At 37.9% G+C, this 27,912-nt stretch overlaps 2 protein-coding genes across 3 annotated transcripts; both read right to left on the bottom strand.

The window, feature by feature from the left end:
- Positions 1 to 98: 98 nt before the first annotated feature.
- On the bottom strand, positions 99 to 9,685 carry rnf14 (ring finger protein 14). Its single transcript, XM_042499859.1, has 9 exons — positions 9,306 to 9,685; positions 8,218 to 8,376; positions 6,780 to 6,910; positions 6,399 to 6,588; positions 5,197 to 5,567; positions 4,319 to 4,547; positions 2,689 to 2,861; positions 2,009 to 2,139; positions 99 to 1,909 (listed from the first exon to the last, which is right to left on the bottom strand). The coding sequence occupies exons 2-9, from the start codon at positions 8,366 to 8,368 to the stop codon at positions 1,849 to 1,851; spliced, it is 1,437 nt and encodes a 478-aa protein (XP_042355793.1). The 5' UTR covers positions 8,369 to 8,376; positions 9,306 to 9,685; the 3' UTR covers positions 99 to 1,848.
- Positions 9,686 to 10,658: 973 nt separating this feature from the next.
- On the bottom strand, positions 10,659 to 26,877 carry hspa4a (heat shock protein 4a). Of its 2 annotated transcripts, XM_042498869.1 has the most exons (20): positions 26,823 to 26,877; positions 26,549 to 26,695; positions 24,104 to 24,161; positions 23,854 to 23,994; positions 22,846 to 22,968; positions 21,809 to 21,908; positions 20,659 to 20,792; positions 19,869 to 20,113; positions 19,513 to 19,589; positions 18,907 to 19,058; positions 18,542 to 18,648; positions 17,828 to 17,961; positions 17,216 to 17,397; positions 16,367 to 16,450; positions 14,496 to 14,648; positions 13,874 to 13,999; positions 13,613 to 13,720; positions 13,192 to 13,311; positions 12,867 to 13,028; positions 10,659 to 12,086 (listed from the first exon to the last, which is right to left on the bottom strand). In XM_042498869.1, the coding sequence occupies exons 2-20, from the start codon at positions 26,653 to 26,655 to the stop codon at positions 11,886 to 11,888; spliced, it is 2,514 nt and encodes an 837-aa protein (XP_042354803.1). In that variant the 5' UTR covers positions 26,656 to 26,695; positions 26,823 to 26,877; the 3' UTR covers positions 10,659 to 11,885. The 2 variants fall into 2 exon arrangements, with proteins under 2 accessions (XP_042354803.1, XP_042354802.1); XM_042498868.1 differs by having other exon boundaries at positions 26,549 to 26,845.
- Positions 26,878 to 27,912: the final 1,035 nt, after the last annotated feature.

Here is a 27,912-nt window from a genome sequence, read left to right as displayed (position 1 = left end):
CTGCGTGGCGGTGCACCAAAGCGCACAGTTAGGGCAGATGAGTTATGCTGGCGACAAAGCGAATCTTTCAGTCTCAGATCAAATGAGTCAAATCAACAAAATGTTAAGTGGTAACATTTATTTTGAGGAACAGTATGCTGAATTCATTTTCACTGAATTCTAAACATCCTGTACTCAAATGTTTCATACATGAGACATGACGTGAAAGTGGGTCTGCACTAAAGGGAAATCCATGTGCATTTCAAGACTGAACAAGAGATTGTCCTTTTTTTGGTTTTTACCAGTCCAACCCCGCATCTGTTCTTTTAAAGCAGAGAACAGCAAATCATTTAACGTTGAAAAAGAATAGATTTTATGCAGAGTTCAATTTCAATAACAGAACATAACTGACTGCATGATAACGCTTCCTTTCTAATGGAGAAAAAGAAAATAAATTAATTGTACAAAACATTTTTGTATCTAGATTATTTGGCCTCTCTTTGACACTAATATTTGGCAACTGTTGTACAAAAGAGAGTGAATAAATCTGTTTACCAAGGGAGGATTTCCTTTCTCACACCTCAGTCCCCAAATAACTCCACACACACCATAATCACAATCCCAGTAACCCCATCAGAGGACTGGCTGAATATTTACTGTAGTATCCTCCATTATTACATTCTGTATAGAAAAACATGACTCCAACTAATTATGACATACAGCCCACAACCAAACTCATTAAATTCCTTTGTTCAACCTACCAGATTTCATGATGTGCAAGGACGCATTTCTGTAAATAAACTCATCTCAAGAAAAAGCAAATTTAAACATAATCTTCAAAGATGAAAAAAAAAACCCAACATCCTGGCAAAAGATGAAAAACTGTCAACATTCAAATTACACTCTGCACCCTGTCTGAGCATGATGTAAGAGTTTCCAACCAAAACAGCCTAGAGCTGAAACAAACGACAAAATCTAGGTAGTTAATTATGCCTTAGTGACAAATCTCCAGCTTCACCTTTGTTGCTTTGATCCTGTATCAAGAATGTGTGTGTGCCTGGCTTAGGTCATGAAATTCACTTAATTATCCACCATGAAGTTTGTGTGAAGAAAGCGGTTAGTTAAGTTTCACACTTTGGACATGTGACAGAAAGCCAGCCAGAGGATAGAGACTTCATATAAGAAGCAGGTAACTTAACATGAGAAAGAAAGGCGACTGGCATCACCTCTTTTTTCCTGCAGCACCCAGTTGCCGGCTTAGTGGAAGCAAACATCTTGAATTTACCAAAATGAGTCAGTGATTCCAGTATCACTTGTTGATCATTATAACTTGAGAAATGTCAAAACTTATCATGAAAAAGTTAAACTCAGAAAAAAGTAAATCTGTAGACCTAACCGAGTGAAAAAACATTTTGCTTTTCTTTTTTCTGTTAATTTGCTTTGACTTTAGAAATAAAAATCAATTTATATGACACTGTCATATAGAAATGATTTACTATCAATAACTACATATTCTTGATGTTGAAAACCAAGAGTAATTTCAAGAAAATGTCACTTCTACAAAAAAGCCACAGCTGTTTCTCTATTTCTCTCTGAGACAAAGCTAAAACTGTTCTTGCCATTCTTGAATTTTTATACATGACGTCTTGTCATATTTTAAGTAAATATGAACAATTAACACCCAGACATTGATAGTTTTATGCCAAAGATGCCTGGTCATATTCAGAACATAACAATGGTACCATGGTACATAACTGTCGTGGCACTGTTGTGCAAATGCAGGCATGTGAGCGTCACAGGTGAAGAGACGGTGATGTGAGATAAAGTGCATTCAAACGGAGCATACAGCAGCGAGGTACTGCACGGGGCTCAGTCCTCCTCATCGCTCCAGAAGGCATCTTCTTCATCAAGATCCACACCGTGGAAGAGTCTGCAACACGAAGAGAAAAGACACATTAATGTGTTTACAGATGTGCAGTAAGTGTACTTGGCCGGAGTGCTAAACAAAAAGAAAAATGAGATGACTCACTGGTTGTAACAGGGTGAATGTGGGTTGTTAAAATGACTGTACGGGTTGACTTTGCTGAGGAGGCCCAGGCACAGCCAACAGAAGTACTGTCTACACGAGGTACAGGTCATCTTATTACAGCCATCCACTTTCTAGGAAGACAGAGAGACGTCATAGCAAACATCCATTAACAGCAGAAGCAGACACAACCTGGGGCTAAACGTAAGGATCTTCAGGGACAATATTGAATAGATAAGAACGTTTTTAACCATCCGTGGATTCAAACCAGAATGGCTTAAAGGTCAACTTTTCCTTAGCTTTCATTCATTTGCTTATTTTCACATTTTTATTCACTGTCTCTTCTCTTTTTTTCCATTTTAAGATGCTTTGAATTTAATCTTGTAACTGCACTGCGTATTTTCTGTGTTTATGTCTGTAAAGCGCATTGTAAACTTGTTTTTGAAAGGCACTATATAGGTAATTATTGATACATAATAATGATTATTATTTGTGTATCAACACAAAGGAACCAATACTGTAAAAAGAATCGGTCCAACCATCACTACATGAAACACAGGCTGTAGTTTGTGTATAAAGAAGGTAAAATAAACGCTTTAAAAGTGATGGCCTTGAACATCGACCCCTTGTAATGAAGTCAAAGCCTGTTCTAACTGGTCTCTGACCAGTGGGGGGAGCCTGACCTGTATATTGGTTCCACAGCGTGGGCATCCTTTGCAGTTTTCATTGAGCCAGTCTCTACTAAAGGACTCTTCCACTGCTTTCTGGATCACCCTCTTCCCAAAGCGTTGCTCCAGAAACTTTTTCCCCTCGGCTGTGGCTGACAGGTACTCATCTCTGAGGTTACGCAATTCATCTGTAGAATAAGGCAAAAAAACAGGAACTCAGGGATGAAATTGATCAAATGTGGTACCAGTAAATTCTTACTTAAAAATTAAAATCTTAAAACATCTTTTTGTTAGAATTCAACATTACAGCCTGAAAACTATTATTGTAGTAATGTTGTATTGTTATTTTTGACAACATTCACAGGATTCGCACACATTTTCATAGACAAAATTTCAGAACTTCTCCATGACTTTTTAAAGACCAAAAAATGAGATCAGATCAAATCTTGAAAAAAAACACCACTCAGTCTGTGTTGGACTAAGGTGCTGGAGCTTAGTCGTTATCAACAGTGAAAAAAGCACATTCTGACATTCAAAACTGTACAAAAGAGAGACCTTCTTCAAGGTTATGCCTTGATTTTTGCACAGTTAAAACATGATTTTTGCATGGATTGGAGTGCACAGTTGTGCTTTTTTTCAGTTGATAAAGACCAAAAAATAACATTGTCATTAGCATTAACAGTGTATCACATGAAATGTGTTCCATATCAAAACTTCAGTACAATTTAAAAGCAGTTTTCTCTTAAAAAAGAAACAGAATTCCAGTTGGCTTTCATACATGGAGAGAAACTAAACGGGGAAAAAATAAAGAAACGTACGTGACGGTAAACAAAACTTCACACATTTGACACGTATTAGAGCTATGTAACATCAACAGTGACAGAAAATAAAATAAACTTGCTGTTATGTTATATTATGTGGAATGTTATCCATGTTTAATTACTGTTACAACTAATGTATTACACCATGACTTTTCTACAGCTGTTTCCCAGGCCTGGACAAAAAATACTGTGAAATTCTGTGACTTTCTCAGGTTTTCTATGACCATGGGAACCCTGTATGCAATGGCATTTGTGTGAGGCTTTCAAAACCAAACATCAAAAGTGTCTAATTAGTTTAAGTTAACTGTTTTTCAAATGTTATCGCAGTTTAACAAAGCCTAGTAACACAAAAAAATAGTTTTAAATGCTGCAAATGAGTTTCATGAGATTATTACCTCATTTTACACTCAAGGTTAGCTCACAAATGTAACTTTAGATTTCAGCAGATGGGAATTCGTCCAATACAAAGTGTCAAATACACAAATGATGAGACAAGATCAACCGTATGTCTCACATTACACAGACATGCAGCAGAACTAGACAGGGGGATGATCAGTGGAAAAAACTTGATACTGAATTTAGAATTTAGCATTTTAATACATTAAAACAAAAACACCTGTCAAAAAAAGAGGAAACAATGACGTAAATTTAATAATTTGGCACTATTTCGCCAGTGGGAGGAGGGATATCTAGGCACTGGTTGATGGGAGGAAAGTCTAGCACAGTTCATTTACACAGACTAAACATGCTGTTTTCATACAGAGCTGGTTGAAAATTTGCCCTTAAACCATACTGTACAGTGAATGTATTCAGAAAGACATTACCTGCAGTAACTTTACAGTGGGAGAGACCATGATAGCCCAGCTTGCACAGCGTGCAAAAAGCATACTGGCAGGCCGAGCAAATGCCCATGGTTGTGTCTGGCTCCACCATGACAGCTGTGCCGCAGGTCTGGCGGGGACAGTAGACTACATCGGCCATGAGGTCCAGCGTTGACTGGAGCAGCAAGCGGTCATAACGGGCAAACAGCTCTTCATCCACCAGCTGCTTCACCTGACAGAGGAAGACGGAGGGAGGGAAATAGTTACAAGTGAAGTGATTGGGTAACGAGACTTAAATAAGTCCAGAGTGGAAATTTTGTTCATCTCTCCTGTGAAAAAACACGTCTTCGTAGGCATATGCACACACTAGGCGTTGACAGATTTCAGCCTGGCCGATTATTGGGGCCGATATTTGGCATTTTGACGATTATTTGTAACAGCATTTTATTCTTATCATCGCCAATAAAATGAATTAAAATGCAAAGAGAGTGCCAGCACAGGAGGAAGTTTTACTTTGTAAATCTTCAGGGAGCTATTTTAATTAGTTCATTTTTCATTCAAATTTTCACTTGACTTCATTTTTTTAAAAGAAGCTGCTGGGAACTATGATGAATATGAAGTTGAACATTTCAGTTTTGATTAAAAATTTGCTTAAGGCATTTAACAAAGTTTGGTGCTTGAGTTTGTTATATACATATATATATTCCAAATTCTAAATATTGACAGAAAGATATTATTATTATTATTATTGTAAATGCCTGTCTGTTCCAAATATCAGTTATCAGTCTCATTAACTACTAATAATTGGTATCAGTGTGGGCCCTGAGAAACCAATATGGGGTCGACCCCTCGCACACACAACTTCTCTCCTGCTCTCTTACCTGCGACGGTGTGGCCAAGGAGGTACATTTGGGCTCAGGGCAATTAAGGCACTGAACTTTGCCGTCCCGTATTTGGATCTGGAAGTATTCAGTCATGCAGGCCTTGCAGTAGACGTGCTGGCACTCTTTAAAGCAGAGGCAGTCGGAGCCCAGCTTCTCTGCAAAGCAGATCCCACAGCCGAACACCTTGCCATCAAACACCCTTTGGCGCTGCTCCTCGTCAAAGTCCAGGAGCTGAGGTAGGAGGTCGGCACACGGGTCCCTCAACAGGACGGCCCGCGGGTCCAGTTGCGAAGACAATGAGAGCTGTGGTTCAGAGTTTTCTTTCTTTGCCTCAGAGTTTTCAGAATGACTCCCACACTGCGCCAGAGCTGGACAAAATTGATAAATAATCACTCTTCAATCACTTATCTTGTGTAGCTTTAAGATACCTTTCATAAGGATTTAGACCTTTGAACCCTGAGCAAAGTGGTTCAATTTCTTTCAAATACATGGGGACATTGGCATTTTTTTAAAACTAGGGAAATTTTAAAAAAATATATATATATATATTTATAATAATCACACTTACATGTTTAAAATGTGTTACTGGATTATTGTAATCTTTAAAGCAGTTTTTCAGGTAATTTCCTTTATTGTTCATTTTTTTTGTCTTTTTTTTGTGTGCTAATTTTCAGATAATTTTCTTGCCATTTTCTTGTGTCTTGCTAGTCTTCCTAAGGTGATTGTTGCCATCTTCAAATGTGTTTAAAAGAAATCAAGCCAATGTTCTCAGGTTTCAAAGAGTTAACATGTTTCAATGTTTATGAAACAAAGGTGTTCTGCTTATACTTCAGCATAATAATATAATTTACACACGTTTGTCATTTTACTTGACATGTAAACAGACTTAAGACTCTTTCACAATGAGTACTTTGATCAAATAAAGCACATGTTTGACACACCAGCAATTTCATTTATTACAAATAAACTGGGCAGACTGAATAAATGTTCATCTGCAGCTACTGCACACAGTTAATCTTAAGAATGGAGAAGCATTCTGTACAATTCGTCTTTCATCTCAATTCAAAACGTAATTACACAACATTATCTTATTTTAATAGGTACTATGCCAGTATGACTAATAGAAAAATGCTTTGGTTAATGCAGATGTATCCATACAAGCAAAAAACTACATTCATTTCACAAAACACATGCTGTACCTGTGGCTGCTGAGTCGGCTTTCCTGCGCTCACCTCCTGCCTTACTCCCTCCCCTGAAGACTTCAAGAGGAGATTGGATGGCCAGAAAGTCCATAGCCTCCTCTTTGAGAAACTGGATCCATGTGAAAAGAATTACACAGCCTTGATTCTCCTCCCACAGCTCATCGAGGCGTCTGCATAGAGAGCTCATCTGAGGGGGTAAAATGGAAAAGGAGAAGGAACAGGTATTGATGAAGTGATGCATGGCAAGGAAGTTTTCTTTGAGTGATACAATCATTTGTTAATTTGTCAGTTAAGTAAACCCACTCTCTTTTCCTCATATGACCCTCCATTTGAATATTTATCATGGTGTAGTGAAGATTATTTATGCTAGTGTCTTACCTGTGCTCTGGTCATCCATTTAGAGCTGAGAGTGAAGGCCGGTGAGGATGTGGATGGGTAGTCTGCAGGAAGCTCAAAGTTGAGCACCAAAGGAGGTAAGAAGCAGACATTATATTCAGATTGCTTCTCTCCTGCAAAACAAAGAGGAGATTTTATTAAATTCCTAATGGAAGTCAGATTCATAAATTTAGATTTAGATAGATTTTTTTTTAACATGTAAAACAAACAATAGTTAAGTAAAACAAAATGACAGTAATAAAAATGGATGATAAGCTATACTCAATGAAATGATTCAAATAGGCAACAAGAAATAGCATCTTACATGTTCAAAAAGGAGTAGGAGGAAGTATAAACTTATTATTACCTACCCCTTCTCAGCTAATCAGTTAATTAATTTGTGAACTTCATCTCTAACATATATGCCTTACTGAGAGTAGGAGAAAATAATTTTATGAAAAGCATCTACAAAATAGACCCAAGGCAATGTGAGAAAAGTGCCTACTACATTTGACTTGCAAATGCGTTTGGCTAAAAGGTCCCATATTATGCTCATTTTCAGGTTCATACATGCATTTGGGTTACCTAAAATATGCTTTAATGTTCAAAAGACATTATTTTCCCATTACTGTCTGCATATTCCTGTATTCCGCCTCTGTGAGACGCACTCTATTTTAGTGCCTGCCATTTAGCCACCCTCCCTAAAAGCCCAGTCTGCTCTGATTGTCTGGTTTCTGGATCTTCCACATCTGGGCTGCATTCATCAAAATGTGTATTTAAACAGAAATGAGGATGCGCTGAACACCCTATTGTGTGACACAGGCACACTTGTGCTTAATACACAGGTGTTTAATTCCATTTAGTTCAAAGGGCCTTATTGGCACGGAAAACATATGTTTACATTGCCAAAGTAAGTGTGAAATGTAAACAAAAATATAAGTAAAATAGGGAAATATATACTAGTAATTTGGTTATATACACATCACTTATGACAGGGCAGCACCTCTGAAACTCTCAGCAAATGAGAGAAAATGTACCCCAAAGCCCGTTTCACAGTTTCACACATTTTCACACAGTTTTAAAGAAACACTTTCAATCTAGAATCCATTGCAAAACATTACACACCACTTTGAGACCGAACGTGCCCCTGCTTTCTCAGCATTTCTTCACCATGGTTGCCACCACAGGATTGACTGCAACAACACTGCAGTTTATCTTTATGTAGTATATTTGTGACATCAGATATTCACAGAAGTCCTGACCGCTCGTTTTAAGGCACAGTTTCTGAATACAAACTTCTGTGAGGATTGAGCCTTTTTAGACTTCTACAGTATAAATACGGCGACTTTACGACATGAAAAGACATGGAAATTTTACTTTTTACATAGAGACCATAACGTTATACACCTCATTTCTTTACAAAGCTCACTGACAGCTGTACCTTTGACAACAACTTTGAAATCAGGAGGGAGCTCCAGACAGAGTTGGATCTCTCCTCCCTGTGCTGACTCTGCCTGGTGGAACTCCTCTTCATCGTAAATACTTGCTAAAGCAAGCAGCTCATCCTCCTGGGCTTCCTTGTCCTCAGACATTTACATTCCTGCAATAAAAACAGTAACATCTGGGTGAAAATATTGTTTTTTAATCACATCAAAGCAGGAAGCACATTTTGCTGGAGGGGACGCCAAATGTTGGGGACAGTGTGTGTTTAAGGACGTCAGTCTTTGGCATGTATTCTGGGAGCGTCCAGTGATTGGCCTTTCTGTGCAGAACTCAATATTGATCTGCCCTTGCCTTTTTTTAAAACACTTTTTTAAGACATGCAGATTTTCAGGCAAAGCACGTGATAAATATATGTTTGGTCTTTTGATATCTGTTTGCCAAAAAAGCCCTCACAAGGCCCTGATTACTTCCTGAACCCCCACAATAAAATAAATAGTAAATTATATTTATGTTATGTAAAAGATTTTTGATTCTTTAGCTTCAGACAAATGTGTTCATTGAGCTCTGTCATCAATTGGTTATTTAATCAAAGGCTAGTTCATCACAATTTACTCAAAACACTCATATACACAGAAATGAATGCTTCGCGTGATGTTTACACAGAGATAACGCAACTTTAATGTGACACAACGTCAGTTTGCCTTAGCTAACGTTTGGCTACAATGTTAGCACGCTAGCTAACAAAAGTAAACTTTATCCATAGTAAACGTGGTCGTCATTTGATGATAACTTCACACTCACCTAAAAAACAACGGGTGTTGTTGTGGGCATGTGAAAACTGGTGAACTTATAAACGGGACACTGGGAATCTTACAATTAGCAGAGGGGGGAAGCATAAAGCTAGCAGCTAGTAGCTCGCAGTGTTAGCTGATGTAAACAGTGACTATGGCTACAGAGTGAGCTCGGCCCTGCTGTGTGGAAACATCGGAACATCATGATTATTCCTCTGTACTGCTGAGAAAAGCTACAACACGCTAACAAACGTGGGTTATTACAGCATGAATGTGACAATGTCACGTTTCTTACCTTGTCCGACCAAATATCAGTGACTCCTGCCCTATAACTGGTTCATGACTGGAGGCAGTGTGGGAATGACAGCGCCGCCTGCAGGCTGGTTAGTGTACTACATGTTTACTTTAGTTAAGCTCGTATCTATTTACAAAAGCTGTGTGCGCCGTTTTTTATTCGTTTACATTGTATATTCTGACATTATCTGAAATGTATACACTTATATGCTTTGTAATACTGTGCTACTACATATCACCTTGTACTTACAGCTCATGAAACATTATGAGTGCTGGGACATAACCAAGTACATTTAGCCAAAATACACGAAGTTGAGGTACCGTAAAACTTCAAATATAAGTATAGTCCAAATTAAACGCACAGTCCCTTTTAATAACCATGGTATTAAAAGGGACTGTATTGTATTTCCCATCTTCACTGAGCAACAGTTTTGTGTGAAACGAAATAAAAGCCTGTCCCATATAAACGTCTGTCCCAAATATAATCATGTTGAGTTCAGTGATTTAAGTAAATAATAGCCTGGGCTATTAATTGAAGTTTTACGGTATTTTTACTTTACTTGATTATTTTTAATGTCTTGCAACTTTTTACGTCTACTCAACTACAGTTCAGGAGGAACTACAGTGGTCACTACAGTTATTAAATAACTTCAGTTTCTAGTTACTCTACAAATTAAGATTTTTTTGCACACAAACTATATGAAAATATACACGTGCAGCTGAAACGATTTGTTGATTAATTAGAAAATTGATTTCATGCAAAAACATTTCATGGGTTTGTTGTATGAGAACTCGCAGCTTATCATTTTAACTATTTTATTTTGATTGATTACAATGATTTTCTGCATCAAGTATATTTGCCCGATTATACTTAGGAACTTACTTAAGTCATTTTTTAAATGGAGGACTTCTACTAGTAGCAGAGTATTTTTGCAGTGTGGTATTTGTATTTTTACTTATGTAATGGGTTTCAGTCCTCACCACTGTATATTATACTGTACTGGACTATAATATGTTAATATACTATTTTATAACATCATATAATACATATTTCTGAATCAATATTTAAAATTTCTTCTCTTAGTATAAAAAGGCTTCTTTTAAAATGTTTTAGGAATGCAAAGTAACTGTTGACTGGAGAAGGCTGCACAATAAAATTTTCATCATTTTGTTATATTCATATTATTAAATAAATAAGTCCAAAGTGCTTTCCTGGTGTTTATAGCAATAACTCCACCACCACCAACAACAATAATGATAATAATAATAATAATAATAATAATAATAATAATAAGAGTAATCCTTGTTAAATCCTAGGAATGCATTATGTCAAGATACTTTTTTAGCTCCTGGGGTAAGACAGCAACTAACAAATATTTTTGATTATTTGTCATTTATTTAATCTGCCAAATACTTCCTCGATTCATCATTCCTAAAAAACGTCATCACCTTGAGACCTATATATTTAAAATGCTTGTTTTGTCGTTGCAAAATTAAATTAAGTTTACTACCAAAGAAGAGAGTTGAGAAACTGGAACTAGTAAGTTTTTGGCATGTTTGATTTGGAAAATGATCCAAACAATTAATCAAGTATTAGAATTACTTACAAGGGATAATTTTGTGAGTGATTTGTAGGCAACAATAAAATAAAGCCTCGATTCATCTCGTCTCAGGCAGGAGGAGGTGGTCATTGTGTTCACCTGTATCAATGAACGCTTATTCCATGTTAACAAGCAACTTCTCATATCATGTTTTTTTTGTTTTGCTTTGTTTTTTTTTGTCAAGATTTATTTTCGCTTTTTTGGTGATGTGGCGACAACAGCAGCACCCAGAAGGTGACTTATTGGACCAGCATTCACAACGTTAAGTAGAAAAGAACAGTACAAGGCTACCAGAGAACAACCGACAAACCATTGCTTTTCAATGAGCAAAGCCAAATAATGAAATACTGCATGACACTAACTAGTAGTATCTAGTTTCAACAAACAGTACGAGTAAACTCAACAAAAACTCTTTCCTTCCTTCCTTTTAAACTAAACATCTCATTACCCAGCAGTTACAGTTTTTTTGTAGTGGAAAAATGCACTATTTGTCATGTACATCCTGGAACAATCCATGTTCGTTTACATGTGTCACCGTACCTTTATCGTATTTAGACAAACAGCAATAGTTTACATTTTCATGAATCCTGTGTTTACTACTAGTTTTCTTCTGCGCAGCCAATTTGCTTACAATTCCTAAAATCTGACATTCTTAGCTTAAATGTGCTCAGGAGATCCTGAACAAAACAATCTTTAACCTAATGGCCATCAAAGCAACATGGAGAAAGCAATTTTCCACCCCACGCACACAACTTTTTTTTGTCATAAAGTAGTCCATCCTATATTAATATTATACATTATTTTTGTATTCATCAAAGAAAATGAGACATGCCGAGGTGGCTGACTGATGAATAATATTGATAAGGGATGCTGCTGTCTGTGTCTTCTGTGTCCTCAGTAATGATCTCAGAAGAACAACAGAATCGGGGGCGAGTAGCAGGGCAAATAGAGATGAAATTCAGGGGTGGCAGCTGCAACAGTTAGTCAATGTCCATTTGAGGAAGCTTGTCCTCAGCCGTTCCCTGTTCCTTGCCTGCAGAAGTTGCTTTGTCTGGGTTGCATGGCTGACTCTCTGTTCCCTCCTGTCCATTGACTGGACCATTTTCCGTCTTCTCCTCCTTAGGAGGCTCCACTTTGGGCTTGGGTTTGGACACCACTGGGTTGCAGGCTGAATAAAGCTCCTGAAGAAGGAAGAAGAAAGCATTCATAAGAGGAAGGGTAAAAAAAAGTTTTTTTTCCACACCAGAATTTTAACATCCAATTTGCATAATGTGGACTTTATTCATTTTTTTCTCTCTTCCTTGCTACTGTTACAAACTGCAACTCGCCTTAACTGTTTGCACTGGAAGATCAACCTGTCACTAGTCCAACGAAGCCTCCCTACGACAACCAGTTCATGAGTAATGAAAGGGGGCGGGCAAAATGGTGTGTGTGACTGTCTATCTATGTGTATGCATGTCTTTCTATGATCAATCACTCCCACCACTCCCCTTTTAATCACCTGGCATGAAGTCAAACACGCACAAACACAAACACACACATACTTGACCTCCATCCCAAATTTCAGCCTCCTAGGGTGAAAACTGTGGCCATCAAAGGGTGGGAAATTTTTCATGGCTCAACCGTGGCAGTAAAAAAAATCAATGATTGCACATGCCTACATTATTTTGACCCTGAGTGCACACAAGTTGCACTCTCATGAATAAACATGGCCACTTCAAGCCATATTTGGAGCATGGACTTCCTGCACAAGAAGGTGCTTTTCATCATTTTCCCCCACTGCTTTTTAAAAACGTCACGTTTATCGATGTCAAATATTAACCTGAGGGAAACCAGACTTAAAAGAAATCTGCAGGAGGTGGACTTGTTGAAGCCTGTGGTGTCAAGCCAACTGAACATTTTCACATCCTCTAATTATTTTAAGGTTATGTGAATAAGGGTCTTGAATGCACTCTTCGTACCTTAACCTTGGCCTGGATCTCTGCAACTTTGACCACTGGATCCCGAGTGAGGTCCTGATTATTCTGCTGGTTCATCTTGCCGTTCATCCAGACCATGGCATCTTTCACGTGCTTGTCCACCCGAGTCACCTCCAGCTCATCCAGGTGATCATACAGCTCATCCTGTTGGCACAGGGAGATTTGAAAATCTGTTTGGTGGTTGTTAATCAATAGTCTAACACACTACCTCATAATGTGATTTTAAAAAAAAAGTAATATGATCACTAAAATCAAACTCTGCAGTCATTTTTTTAATTCAACACACTTGCTCTTCACATCAGGTTACCTTTGCTTTATAAGCTTCGATGACCTTCATGTACATCTGAATCTGTCTGCCAAGCTCCTCAAATGCTTTTGGTCTCTCCTCAGCTTCCATGTATCTCTCACGAATTGGCTGGCCCATTTTCTGTAGAAAGGAAAAACATCAGCTTTCATCAATTAGTCGGTCAAGCATAAAAAAAAAAAAACACACTGAAAAAACAAGCTGTATTCACCACTTAATGACAGGATTAATGACATGACTTAATCAGGCAATTACCGTTTGAAAAATAATGATATTATAGATGATAAGGTCACCGTCACCTGTGCACAAGTCCCACACTGTACAGTGAACCATCTTCTTAAAATCCGAGTTCACTTTTGAATGGGAATATTACTATTTCACTTAGCAGCATCTGTGCAGTCACACACACAGCTCTCCAGCTTACCTTCAGTTCAGCCAGTTTGTCGATGTAAACTTGTTTCTGTTGGTCCTCTCCGTCTTCGTACAGCCAGTTCTCTGTGTCCTCCAGTTTTAACGAGAAAGCGTCACGATCCTACATGTCATACAAAAAAGCGCAATTAAGTTCATAATCGACAAAAACATCACCGGAACAAAACATGAAGTACGTGCGGACTTTATGAATCTGAGGTGAACACAAGTGTCTGTGAACATGCTCCATAGTGCCTCAAATGTGATCAATACTCACAGCTTCGTTCACAAATTTCTCCAGGGCGCCGTGCAGCTTATCCCTCATGTCGTACACGTACTCTTCTACGTTGTTCTTGGCGTCATTCCTCTCCTTCTCCAGCTTATCCTGCATGATCATCTTACCCTGGAAGAGTCACAGTGAAACTGATGAGTCAACAGAAGAGCAAGCAACGAAAGAAGAAGTGGCATTAAACCACTTAAAGATGGACCAAACGGACACAAAATATAAATTCTATTTGGTGGATGCTCACGTGCAGTCCAAAGAATGACATTTAGAGCTAGAATGTAACTTTATTATGTTGAGTTATCTAAATTTAAGCTTGTGAAGTACATAAGTGGGACAGTCAAGAAGCCCCATGGGAGTTAAATAACTAATCTGCCTCCACAGTAAATCTCAAAAAAAAAAATGAGGAAAAAGCACTAACAAAGGGAAAAACCTTAGAGTAATGTATGCCGTCATTATGTTATCAGATAAAGTAGTTATTTTCTTACAAACATAAATTATATAGTGACCAAAAGTCATTCCTTTTTGTTTTAAATAAAAAGCAAATGGAACCAGGAGCAGTAAGTCTCACTTGCACATGCATGCTAGACATTCCTAGTGATTTTTAGAGCATTACCTCATTCTCCACAAACATATTTAGTACGTCACTGGACAGCTGCCAGTGCAAACTGTTCTCGATGGGCAGGTCCACTGTCTTCGTTTTGACTTTGGGCTTTTTGGCCTGAGGGGGCTGGTCGTTCTTCTTCTCCTGCTTGGCGTCCTCTGTTGTCTGAAAAAGGAGAGATGAAATGAAGTCTATGCAAATAAAACATTGAACTATGACATATCTAAAGGCCATGTTAAATATTTATTTATATTATTACTTTATTATCAATTTTTACCGTCAAAAATATGCTTTTACAACATAAAGCCTTGTGTGACTAAAGTCAATTTTCGTAGGTTAGATTAATCTGTAAAGCTCAACTACAAGTTTAAGTGAATTATTTATTTTTTTTGTGTGTGCTTTTGTTTAAACTTCAATGATAGTTGCTAAATTCGCTATTTCAATTAAATTCATTATGCTTTTTGAATGTGAATAGTTCAATTCAGTTGAGACTCCAAACGTCCTTTATTGTGCTTTTAGATGCACAAGGATTTTATTTTACATTTATTTGTCATTTAGTATGTGTATGCAAACATTTTAAATAGCTATGGTTCTCTTTAAATGTTTTTTTTTTTGTGGTGTTATTGTTACAAATTTCCCATTCAAACACCCGTCACCAAATGCATCATCCAGTTTGAAACATTCTGTTCGTGTAAGCGGGTACCTTAGTGCTGGGTGATATGGATTTGGAATTTGTACACATGCTCAGTACTGATTCGGCACTTGCAAGAAAATGGCGTCAGGTAAAGTAAACATTTGTAAGCTGGAGCACAAGTGAGTATTTGAATTATCCTGGAAACAGGAGTTTATTTGGGTGACGTAAGGAGGATGTGGGTAAAACTTTATGTATTGCACAGTTTGCTGCAAGCTTGAGAGCAAAGGGAAATAAAAAGGGGTTGTTTTCCAAAGGCTTGTTAAGTTTTTATTAGATAAAACAAGTTGTACTGGGGGAGGGGAAAATTTACTCAGGGCAAGTAGATTTTACCCCCTTGCCGGCCAAGACAGTGAAACAAAACATTAATGGTGAACCCCGAAATGGTTAAAAAAATAGACCAATAAGGATGTAGTACAAGTAATTCCTGTTCCTAATTATCAATACAAAACCTGTTTGCAAAAAAAATACGTTTGTTGATTAGAACTTGCTCTGTGCCAAAGTTATCATCCATTTGTAATGTTTTCAGTCCCTAACCAGAAAAAGTGTCTCCAAAATTGTTTGTGTTGGATCTGCAAAAAAAGGGACTTTTGAGGATTGTTTTTATTGTTTATAAGTATCGAGTTAATTGCGTCTTTAAATTCCAGAGCTATTTTGGCACACTTTGTCAGTTTCTTAAAAATACTCATTTGAATGACACTCTGGCTGCAGCATTTTTAGGTCATGTTTACACAAATTAGGAAGGAGGTGTATAAGAAATGGGTGAAGGAAAAAGGAAGGAATCAAGTAAGGAATCTTCTTCATGTCCTACAGTCACTCCTTCTGTTCTTATGCCCTTACTTCCTCCTTTCCTTCTTATCATTGTAGTATGGAAACAGGTAAAAAAAAAAGATAGAAGGTAAGGACATAAGAAAAAAAGGCAGGAATTGTTAAATTACAGGTACTATTATTCTTGCAATGTAATGTAATCAGTTATCGGCCTTGTGGAGGAACAGGAAGTGTGGTGGAAGTGGTTGGCGGAGGGTGAACATGGCGGCATTCACTAATAAAGCAGTTCTTGAGATACTATAAAAGTCTGTATCCTTGTGGACTATCGGGAATGTCAAAAGCAAGGCAGTGTAATTCTGCCATAAAAGGTTTCGAAAATGTATTGAGATCACAGTGATTGCCTTATCACCCAGCACAAGGTTACCTCCATCTCTTCGGCCTCAGATTTCTTGTCTCCGTTTTCTCCTGCCTGGACTTTTTGATCCTCTTGGTCCACCTGCATTTTGTTCTGACACATGGTGACAAAAGGAAAGACAGTGCAGAGATGATATTAAAAGAGAACATGCAGCATTTTGCAGCTGATTTGATCTAAACTGTAACATGAGTGTTCCCAGTCAAAACCAAAAATCACTTGGAAACACCAACCAAACATGAACTTGAAAGACGCAAGTCGATTTCTGTTCGTCCAAGATATGTGTTCTTTTGCTGCAGTTTATCACACCACGAACTCCAAACAAATTAAAATGTCCCTGACTCAGTCTCAATTATGCTTTTGTAGAGGCATTATGTTTGATAGCATTAATTGTCCAGGTGTTCATGATAATGTGTTATACCCTCTAGCCATTTTCTAACTGCGTCAACTCTTGAGTTTATTCTCAGCTTTGTGAGTGACATTAAAACAGAGGAACACTTATGACGAATTACTTTGGGAAAAAAAGGCCAAAGTGTGGGCTCTGAAGCACAGATGGTGACAAACAACCCAAAATAAAATGCCAAACAAAATTACAAAGAGGCATTACCGAGAGATAAATGCAACGCCTTGAAGCTGCGTTGAGCTTGTTAAGGCAAGACATCTAAATTCCAGACTGATGACGTTACTGAGCATTAAAAAAATCAAGGTGTGGCAAGACTGACTGTGTGAATGCAATCTCTGAGATGAAACACAAAACAAACGGCATTTAAAAAAAAAAAACAGAAGTGTGTGTGTTTCTCTCCCTCTCTTTCACACAGTCATTATTCTCTTACACCCAGTGCAAATACACAAAGTACACACCTCCTCTTCCTTCACTGTCTGGTCTGTCTCCATTGGCTCTTCCCCCTCAACTGTTTTCAAGACCTCTACTAGCGAGGCACTCGATACACTGAACACGCCGTGTATGTTGACTCGTACTTTCACCTTGACCTTTGCACTTTCCCCAGATGCCTGAGGAACCACATTCTGGATCAGGAACTGGCCTGTATGGAGATTAGAATCGGTTTAAGCATCTTCTTGTATTAATGAGGAAGGGCGAGGAAGCTAAGTTGAATCACAGAAAAATATGTTATAGATCTAAAAATATTTGTGGGAAATCAAACCATTTAGATTTCACAATTAACATGTTTTAGCAATCATCAGCATATCAAACATCATGTGACTGAAGGCTGGATGTAATTGGTTGAAAAATGCATACAAAGTAACTGCAACCACTCAAAACTAGCAGCAAACAAATGGAGTATGAAGCTGGAGCAAATGTCAATCATAAAAATGAAGTGCTCCTTAGTTACTTACACACTTGGGTTTGCATTGCAAACTACTTAATTAATGAATGAAAACAAAAAAAGGATTTATTCCTTACTTGATGTCTATATAAGTGATTATGTCTTACTAAAGTGTAACTTGCAGTACCTATAGTGCTGCTGGGGTAGGGCAGCTCTTTTGGGTTGTTGTAGTATCCTTCAAGGGTGAAGGGCTCTTTTCGGAAGAAGGTCAAAACTTTGGAGAATGGAGCTGCGTGGTTCTTTGGGAAAACTTCACAATCACTGTAAAAACAAATCAGTTTGAGGTCAATAAAATATTAAAATTGAACAACATTTACACATACATTTCACAGAGATGGATATTAGTCAAGATTTTAAAAAATAATCTAGTGTACAGTGAATGGCACTGGCAGAGATTTCAGATGGTGGGTGTGTGCAGGTGTGGCAGAGAATCCTGCATGCACAGGAAAATGTGTCAGGTGTGGTCTGAAAAAACAGTCCCATGCAGACTTGTCTTAACTGCAGGTTGGGGGAGATTATTATTTTGAACAAGTATTGAAAATTGCTGAAATTATAAGTGAGAACTACGGTATAACAGACATGATGCAAGATAAAGAGGGGAAAACATTAAGTTGATATGGTAATGGTATTCTAAACATTTTAAGGCCTCCTATAAACACCTGAAAACTCACACCACTTTATATCAGTGAAGTCCACTGATATCCATTTCAACAAAAAAGTAGAGTATTAGATATGCAGAATAATATAAAACATGATGTCCAAATTAAAAGGTGAGATTCAAACATGAAGTAAAACAACTTCTTATTTGATGTTCTTAAGGTGATGCAGACGGAGATCATACCTCAGTCCCTCCTCTGCAGCTGAACTCCACTTTAGAGAGATGGCATAAGGGACAACATCTGTAATGGAGAACTCTCTGACTTTGAATGCTGGTGACAAGATAGCACACTGAGGAGGAAAAACACAAAAACACAAGTTATCAAAGCTCAAACTTGAGCCTTGAAGTCACTTTATGATTCTGACCAACAGCAGGAAATTTGTTTTGTGAAGCTGTTACCAGCAATTGTTTGTGATTTTTTTTCTTGACTGATTAATGTTTATGTGTATGCGTTTCATATTCCCCCCACTGTAGTATCACAGCTGCTGGGGAGTGAGCTTGCTGAGCGATTCCTGTACAAAGTGCTGGACACAACAGGTGATCTGTACCTGCAGAGCACAGCCTCTGGCCACGGCTTCGTCTGCGTTCAGGGTGGTGCTCAGCTCTTTGCCGAAGAATTTGCTGATTCGCTCTTTGATGGCGGGGATTCTGGAGGCACCGCCCACTATTTCCACTGCATAGATGTCTTCCTTTTTCAGCTCTGGATAACAGGAAGCAGGAGATAAGAATGATACAAAACAGGCTTGTTAAAGTTTACAGAGTCACAGCTTCACTTTCCAACACTGATCAAAAACATTGTGACAGAAGTTTTAAGGTGAAGCCACTGCTTGCATTAAAGTTACATCCAGGATATTTTAGTCCTCAATGTCAAATCTTTTGGGGAAAGCATATTACTCAAAAAGACTTAACACTTAGTATTTGCTTAGTATTATTTGGTATTATTTAGTTGTAATTATTTAGTATTTGCCATATGACTGCTCTACATGGACAAGCAAGAACAAGCAGAGCTAGAGAGGACACAAGGAATGATTAAGGAGAGGCAGGAAGGCAGGCGAGCTGCCAGTGGAAGGAGGGAAAGCGCTGCCTCAGATCTCTATGAGTGTGCACATGCAGACAGGGATAGTCCAGCTGCTATTAAAATCAGATATACTCACTTGCTTGTTCCATGACGCTGCGCAGGGGACCCTCTACTTTGGCCAGCAGCCCTGCACACATCTCCTCAAATTGACCTCTGGGGACACGCGGTCATTGATTATTAATAGACTCACACAAAATAAGTACCTCTAAAGTCATTTCTAATTCTAGCAATGCCATTTTGAATTTGTGCTTATCAATAGGCTCAAAAGGATCCATATAAACAATAAAGAGAGAAACAGGTAGCTTTATAAGCAACAACAGCACAGAAACCCATTGATTACAGTTGTTCTCAAGCTTACATCAATGGTTTTTCTTATACCTATGGCGTAACAGACTTTATCCTCTTGATTACCACATCAACGCTGATTCTCACCTGTTAAGTTTACCGGAAACATCAATGTCATTCATGAAGCACTCAATGTTGAGTGGCAAGTCGGAGGAGTTGGCACTCATCAGCTTCTTGAGCTTCTCGCACTCTTGGTGCAGGCGCACAAGCGCACGGGGCTTGGACCTGACGTCCAGCTTGTACTTTTTCCCAAACTCCTCACAGAAGTGGTTGACCAGGATGTCGTCAAAGCCCTTCCCACCAAGCTCTGGATCAAACGCTGTTGCCAGGATCTGAAGGTGGAGAAAGAGAGGGGGCAAATATTCGAAAACTATCAAATTAGTGAATGAATATTTCTATTTACAGCATTGCTGTGTGTCTAAGGTGGGTGCAAATGAGCAAATAAAAAAGCAGACTTATGTATGGTTCAATTAAACAACATTAATTAGCTTCATTATGGTAGAAATGTGGTCAGGAGGAGGTATTATATATCAATTGCATAAACTGAGGTGAAGAAAATATAGCATTCCTACTAAGGAACAATGTAGGCAAAATGTGGGTTAAATATTAAAAGTTCTGTTGATTGAATGTTTCCAACTTAAAGATTTCTTTTTTTTTTACACTTCCACAAAATCACCATGAACAAGAGATTAAAAAAACACTGCTAGGGAGCCTTGCTTACCACTCTGTTTTATCTACACCCACAAGTAAAAAGAAATTACAGACTTTTTGGCAAAACCTCCAGAGAACATAGTGCTGTGTCATCATAACTTGCCCTAAAAACATTTCCCCTGTGAGTATTGCTTTTCAAAATGGGCACAAATTATTCATTACTCACCTTGAGCTTTCCCTTATTGAAGGCACAAACTGACACCTGGTAACCCGAGTGGCCCACGTCCACAAACACCACTATCCTGGGTTTCTCTTCTGGAGCTGGCAGGTCCTGCTTGTAGATGCCATATGCCAAAGTCACTGCAACAAACGGGTAGAATCTGGTATTAGTTTGTGCTCACAGTTATGCTGAATGCCTATAGAAAAGTGTCACTGCCAGACGGCAAATGCATGCACATAAATTGTAAGCTTAGCTTTATGACATGTTTTTGTTTAAATGCATATGAAAGTAACAAACAAAGACATAAATCAGAGTTTCAGCATGTTTATGTGAGTAAATTGTAGCAATTTTGTGACATATTTACATAGACTGTAGCTACGACATCACTATCATTGTTAATACTATTATTACTATTATTGTGAGTGCTAATATTATTATTACTACTATTGTTATTATTAGTATTAGAATTATTACTATTATTGTTGGTAATTTTATTATTATCATTCCCTTTTAAGAAGCATAATGATAATAAAGCCTTTTTATTCCATACCATTTTAGTGACCTACTGCCTCATGTTATATTTTTTATTTTATGTTTGTATCAACTTTGTTTATATATGTGATATTTTGCTATATTACATATTTTTCTTTTGCATGACTTTTGTTGTATGATGTCATTTTTATCTTAAGCACATTGAGTCTGCGCCTGTCATGTGAAATGTGCTATATAAATAAACTTGACATGGTTCAAACCAGAGTATCTTTACTCAGCAATGACTTAAGTTCAGTTAAGTTTAAGCAAAACAATTCTTTCTCATAGCTTTCTTATAGAGGTAACTACTCCAGAAATAAAAACAACATATCTCGCCCTGGGATGGCAAACGCATGACCTGCTCTACCCTGCCTTACTCTGCCTCTGATTGGCTTACCCTCACATTCTTACCCTAACAAATCTGTCTCCTCATGCCTAAATCTAACCAATCTGAGGCAAAAAGGACTCGCCAATCAGAGGGAGAGTAGGCAAGTCATGCCTTTGCCATCCGAGCAATTTTTTTTCTGCCTACTGCAGATGTCATTTGACGGTACAGTGTTGTTATTGTCTAATAGCCCAATAACTGCTGCCTGTCATGTACAGAGTATACTGAGTTTCAATGTACCTGCGGTGGTCTCATTCATTAGTCGCAGACAGTTGAGGCCTGCAATCTGAGCTGCATCCATAACGGACCTTCTCTCTGCATCAGTGAAATAGCTTGGTACCTGCAGAGGAAAACAAAGCAGATAAGAAAATTGACTGGAACCACTAATAATAATAAAACCTGTAAACATAATATGCCAAAGATGTCCAAAAGTTAAGAACATATCCTTTATTTCTTCTGAGTGAATGATCATTTTGAATCCTAATGATGCATGTATCTCCTTCATCACAAGATGTCTGGATAAAGTTGCTGTGTTAGTTACTCTGGGTGTCAAAACAAAACATCCCCTTGTGGAAAAGCGCTAAATTTAGCTATTGGCCACATTATTAATAACATGTTATCCATCTCTGGGGCTGAGGCAAATCGTAGATTTGGGACCAGTGAAAGTAACAGCCTCTCTGTGTGAGATCTGTAACATTACATAACAGATGCTGCTGGTGGATACATACACTGAGCACAGCAAGAAACACACACATCCCACTCTTTACCAGCAAGGTGCAAGGAAGGAAATAAAGCTTTCAGACAAGACATCTGGTGAAGCACTTGGAGCTCAGAATGTCATATGAACAGGTGGTAATACACGTATAGATCTTGGAGGCAGCTTTCCCCCTTTTTTTAATAACCGTAACTACTTGAAAATGCAAGAGGATGACATCAACAGCTGCAACTCAAAACTGGAGGATGTACATGCAATGCAATATTCCTCCCAAGTACAGAGAATCGCATGGAGTAAAGCGAGTCCTGTGTCTCTTGAAAGTCTTGTAATCCAATGCCACATCTTTAAATAAGCTATGTGCAGTGATCCAAAAAGTTAAGTGACACCTCCTTCGACATTTAATACCAATTAGGTATGCTGGTATAAAAATGAGCCTAAGTTGGACAGAGACCACAAGAAAACTAATGCACTGCATCAAGAAATCTGTCTATGAAGTTTTATAGATTTGCAGAAACCCTGCTAAAGCCGGTAAACTGCTGTGGAGGTCTCAAAAGATGCTTACCGAGATGACACAGTCCGCAACTGGTTTCTTCAGTGCACTTTCAGCAGTCTCCTTCAGTTTGGTCAGCAGCATGCCAGTTACCTGCTCGCTGCTGAACACTTTCTCCTCCTCCATGTACATCACCTTGAGTTGAGAAATAACAGGAAGACTGTTTATTCTTGAGGCAAATCGCATTTTAAATAGTAATATATGTATTTTTTAACAATGAAATAAGCCACTGCTGTTAGACTGAAGACATTAAAACAGATTGAAAGTTCATAAAACAGACTGAAGAACTTCTGTGTATGCAATATTTAAATATGCAATCTGAAAATGTAAGAAGTGATTTTGCAGGCAACGACAGGTTAGTGAAATCTTCTCCGATTTGCCATTTCTTCTGAGGACTCACGTTAATTATCTCCACAGGGGCACAAAAACATGCTGTGCTGAGTGTTTGCAGTGTGAAAGCCAAGCATTGATATTTGAGTACTTTGTGTACCCTCTGGGTATGTTTTGAGGCTAACACCATGAATCTGGTGGCACCAAAAGTACATCTTACATATTTAAGCAGTCAGCTGACTGCAAGGTTCAGAGAGACAGTGCAGTGATCATTTCTCACCACAGAATAATGTTAGAAGAGACAAAATGCCAGGACAAAAAATATAACAGCTTAGACAGAGACAAGAGAGACGGTTTTTAGGGTAAAAGCACAGAGAGCTGGACAGAATCAGAAGGTAACATAGAAGAGCTATGATTCAGAGAAAAGACATCACATGAGGCACTACTTGGAGCACACCAGGTTATAAAGGTGGGCAACAATATAGTCATAAAAAAGGCTGCTCTGTCTCTACACTATCATTCTGTTTAATTTCTTATGGATGTTGTTGTTTTTTTTTTTTGATTGACCCAGTTCAGAGTACATCTGATAAATGCAGCTGCTGAGTGTGCTCACTCAAGTCTTGTGTGATATTTTATAATAAATGATTCTGTCTTTTTGTCCATAATATTCTTAAATATTCTTAATCTTACTTTTATACCGGTGGATCCATTGGGCATCTGTGCCAGGTTGTACACCAAGTTTGACTTGGCTGACTGGACGTAGGGGTCCGAAAAAGCCCTGCCATGGAAACGCTTGAAGCCCTGCACCGTGTTCTGACAATTGGTCACCACCTTGACATGATGAAGAAAGTTACATTAACCTTGACACATTTTCCAGCTTTTTTGCACTGAATTAGAAGGAACTCAAAGGATGTGAACAGGACAGCTGAATTGATTTTACCTGGCTTTTTGCAGCAGCTCCTATAGATCGATTTCGTGGTCCAAATGATACAAATGACCTGGAAGACATCAAAGAAAATGTTAAGCCTCAACATGACATACTATTACGGGCAAGCAGTCTAAGCTCGATGTATGAGCCACCTATTTGTGAATACACCCCAAATCAAGACAGATTTAATTGCCAGTTGAGGTATTATATGGTCTTACCATGCCTACACACGACATGATATTTCAGAGCCCAACCCACATAAAACTGGACCAGCCGTTTCCATTGTCAGCAGTAACAACACTTGACGTTTGTTTTGGTTACATATAAGTTCAACTCAATGTGTCATATAAACTTTCTTAAAATATTTTTACCAACAAACAAAAGTAGATAATCAAGAAAAGTAGACTGTACATTTTTCAAAGTAAGCTTTATTAAAACCAGGTTGATTGCTGCATGCAGGCTTGTTACATCTATCTCTCACAGTTCACACAGTACTGTATAAACACTAAGCTTGAAGTGGTGTGGTCAGCCCACTTGTATCCCAGTAGGCCATGGTCAAACATGCCTGTCATCACCATCCCCTTCAAACACAGATGTCGGAGTTACCATCACAGTCAACACACAAGTGCTGTTGTTGTCAAAGAGGGGGTCAATGCAACAAGTGTCTCTAAGGAAAATGGCTAAACAGGCGTATCTTGGCTCAAGAACATAATAGCAAGATGTGGTGTTTTTTTGAAGAAAAAACATTTGAAAATGAGAAAATTGTGGACTAGTTTGAGGACAACATTTAAAAGGCAAATATCATCACTCTTTGATTAACAGACTATTCTTATGATTAAATATGAAATCTTAAAAATGTCAAGTACATCCCACAATCACCAAGATTGGAGATTTCAGATTGGTGATCAGTCACGAGACTAAAGGCCAAAATGATATAATGTTAAGAACTAGAAATAAGCAAGTTGTTCTGTTTCTGTAATCAGCAAGTGTTATTGACATAGATTATTTCAACTATGATCACATTATATATTTGTAAAGAATTGGAATCAATTATCTGTCTGTCCATTGACAAATTCAATATTCTAATTGTTTCAGTCATAACTAACTTGTTACATGCAGATTGGTCAGTGAAATATAAATGTAGTGCTTTCCATTCATTTCAAACTCAATATAAACAAGTTCAAAATATATGAAAAGGCTCTTTAAAATCCACAAGGTTTAGATAGATTAATCTGTACAATCACATGATTTAAAACATTGAATACCCTTTTCCTCAATGGATTAAATATTAATTTAAATTGACCTTTTATGACAGCTTTGGATATATTTAATATATAAGATATGTGCTGGAAAATATATTTCTGTTTGCTATACACTACACATTAAGTTAAATTTAAATGGACTATTTTAGCCTAGCTTGGGTTTTGTTTGTGGTTTTGTTTTTGCCAAAAATGTACTCAGACTTTGATTATTTTGAACCTCTTTTTTTTCTCTTATAGTTCAGGCACTCTGAGTTACAAATACTACTCTCAAACGATGACTTTCTTCTGAAATCAATAAAACGCCTGAGTGAATTTCTTGTATTTATGTACTCCCCATAAAGACTATAAAAAACTAAAAATCAAAACACTTGATGAGATAACACAACACTTTTTTTCTTAAGCCTCCTTGACAGCAAATACAAACATGTCAGCAGCTTAAAAAACACTGCCAAAACGCCCCTTTAAATTAACATGATTTTATACTGGACAGAACCTACAATCACTGTGGGTACAAAGTGTGCCCACAGTGATTGCTGAATGAGCTGAACTTATGAAGTCGAAAACAAATACCTTGATAACAAAATTCCTTAAAATATCTATATATTTTTAAAATAATATAAATAGTATATATCTTTCGCACAAATCGTTGTGCCATATAACTTGCTAGAATATTCTAACAAGCGGTTGGCTGCTGTCGTCATCGTTGAGACATAGTGCAAGGCGCACTATTTTGTCACACGGGGCACACCGGTTGGTCGGAGCTTTCGCCTTCAAGACGTTAACAACAGTGATTAGAACGGATAACACCGCCCGCCCGTGTTCACCGGGCAACTAAAGCCTATTTTCAAACTATACAGTAACAGTAATAAAACTGGGGGCTTAGCTAACTAACTAGCTAGCGCGCCGTGGCTCTATGATTGGTCGCTGAGCGGGTTGTGTACGTTAAGAAATAATATTAAATGGTTCCAGGTTCGCCATGTGAATTTTAACAATCGTTTCACTGATTTACTCATACTGAAAAACAGGTTTCTTAGCCACAGGGGTACTAGTTCAGCTAACGGTGGCTAGTAAAGCTGCATTCACGTGCATTACCCTAACGCCGATGAGACGTCAACTGTTAGAAAATGAACCCCATTTCTTCTGTAGCTTTCCACTCAAAAGTCAAATAAATAATACCTTTATCTTAGGTACTTACGGCGTGGATCTGTCGCTGTACTCGTTAGCGACTGTCTCGATTCCTCCGGCTCGGGCTACAGCTACATAGCAGCTTTGGAAGCCCAAGTCAAATCCCACCACTGACATCTTCAGCGATACGACTGTCTTCTAGTTATCTACAGGTCGTCTTACAAAAATAAAACAAGCGTATAGCGTTAAATTTACCAGTTCTGTAAAAGTCAGCTGAACTACTTGTGCTGTACTGGGTTAAGTGAAGCTACTTCTCATCATAATCCACACCGCTAACTATTTACCGGTGTCTCTGATCTTCAGGCTGGCAGGCTGCAGCAGCAAGGTGGTCCAATTGACTTCTCGTGGGGAGTCATCGCGAGATTTGCGTAGTTCTAGATATCTCTGGACCTTTCTATAACCATGTGGATGAGTGTTCTCCAGTACTCGAGATTTTGGGGGAAATATCCAGAGGTTTCTGACTTTTGAGTGACCATTTCAGGGTTTAAGATTTACTGTTTAAGCTTATTGCATAACCAAATCCACGACTGATTGTGTTGGTGATGCCCGGGTTCAACTCTTGATGGTCAAAAAAAAAAAATAATAGACTGTGCGGCACGAGGGTGTTTACAGTATGAAGTCATATTTTACAGGCCGACCACACCATTTAAAAGCTTGCGTAAACACAGTTACGTATTTATTTATTTTTATTACAGTATATTTAGGCTCTATAATATGATTTACTGCTTTGATTTTTGTTTGTTTGTTATTTACACATTATCATAGATAAGACTTTATTAATCCCACACTGAGAAAATTTACACATTGCAGCCGCCCAAGAGTTAGAAGCAGAGAAGAAAAAAAAGAAAAGAAAGAAAAGGTGAATTGAGTGCAAACAAAGGATAAAATTAAAATATTAGATTATAATAAAAGAATAAATCTAAAATAATATATAATACATATACACATATGTAGGCCTGCACCTTTTACTTTTAAAGATACATGTTCATGATTGACACACGTGGTATTGTTTGCTTTTGAAAAATAACACATTTTTTAAGCGGTAAAACAGGGACTGCAACATGTAAGATTAACTATTATCAATTTTTATGTGAAGTGATTATATTGTGTATAAGTGTTCTCCTTTCCAGACTTGTGTTTTACCTTTAAATTAACCTACATCTGAGGGCTATATAACACCTGAATCTTATGCATTTTTTTATTACAAAATAAATAACATGTTTGCTGGAAGAATTAAAATGGTGTTTTAAAACCCATGAAATAGAGAAAAGATATACAAGCAGCTCTGACAAAAAGTAAAATATGGGTGGGTGGAATGACAGTTGAATGGTGGGAGGGAGCACTGAGTTGGTGACACAGATAACCAAATGCTCA

Source organism: Plectropomus leopardus, chromosome 13 (assembly GCF_008729295.1).
Source record: "Plectropomus leopardus isolate mb chromosome 13, YSFRI_Pleo_2.0, whole genome shotgun sequence".
Taxonomy (NCBI): Eukaryota; Metazoa; Chordata; class Actinopteri; order Perciformes; family Serranidae; genus Plectropomus; species Plectropomus leopardus.
This window is presented reverse-complemented; position numbering and strand designations above follow the sequence as displayed.

Coding starts and splice junctions, on each gene's coding strand:
- hspa4a (XM_042498869.1), bottom strand. CDS start 26,655: ATGTCAGTGGTGGGATTTGACTTGGGCTTCCAAAGCTGCTATGTAGCT. Junction 21,909..22,845: donor TTGCGGACTGTGTCATCTCG/GTAAGCATCTTT, acceptor TTTCCTCTGCAG/GTACCAAGCTATTTCACTGA. Junction 13,721..13,873: donor AGAAATTTGTGAACGAAGCT/GTGAGTATTGAT, acceptor TATGACATGTAG/GATCGTGACGCTTTCTCGTT.
- rnf14 (XM_042499859.1), bottom strand. CDS start 8,368: ATGTCTGAGGACAAGGAAGCCCAGGAGGATGAGCTGCTTGCTTTAGCA. Junction 6,589..6,779: donor AATGGATGACCAGAGCACAG/GTAAGACACTAG, acceptor TTACCCCCTCAG/ATGAGCTCTCTATGCAGACG. Junction 2,140..2,688: donor GCTGTGGAACCAATATACAG/GTCAGGCTCCCC, acceptor CTGTCTTCCTAG/AAAGTGGATGGCTGTAATAA.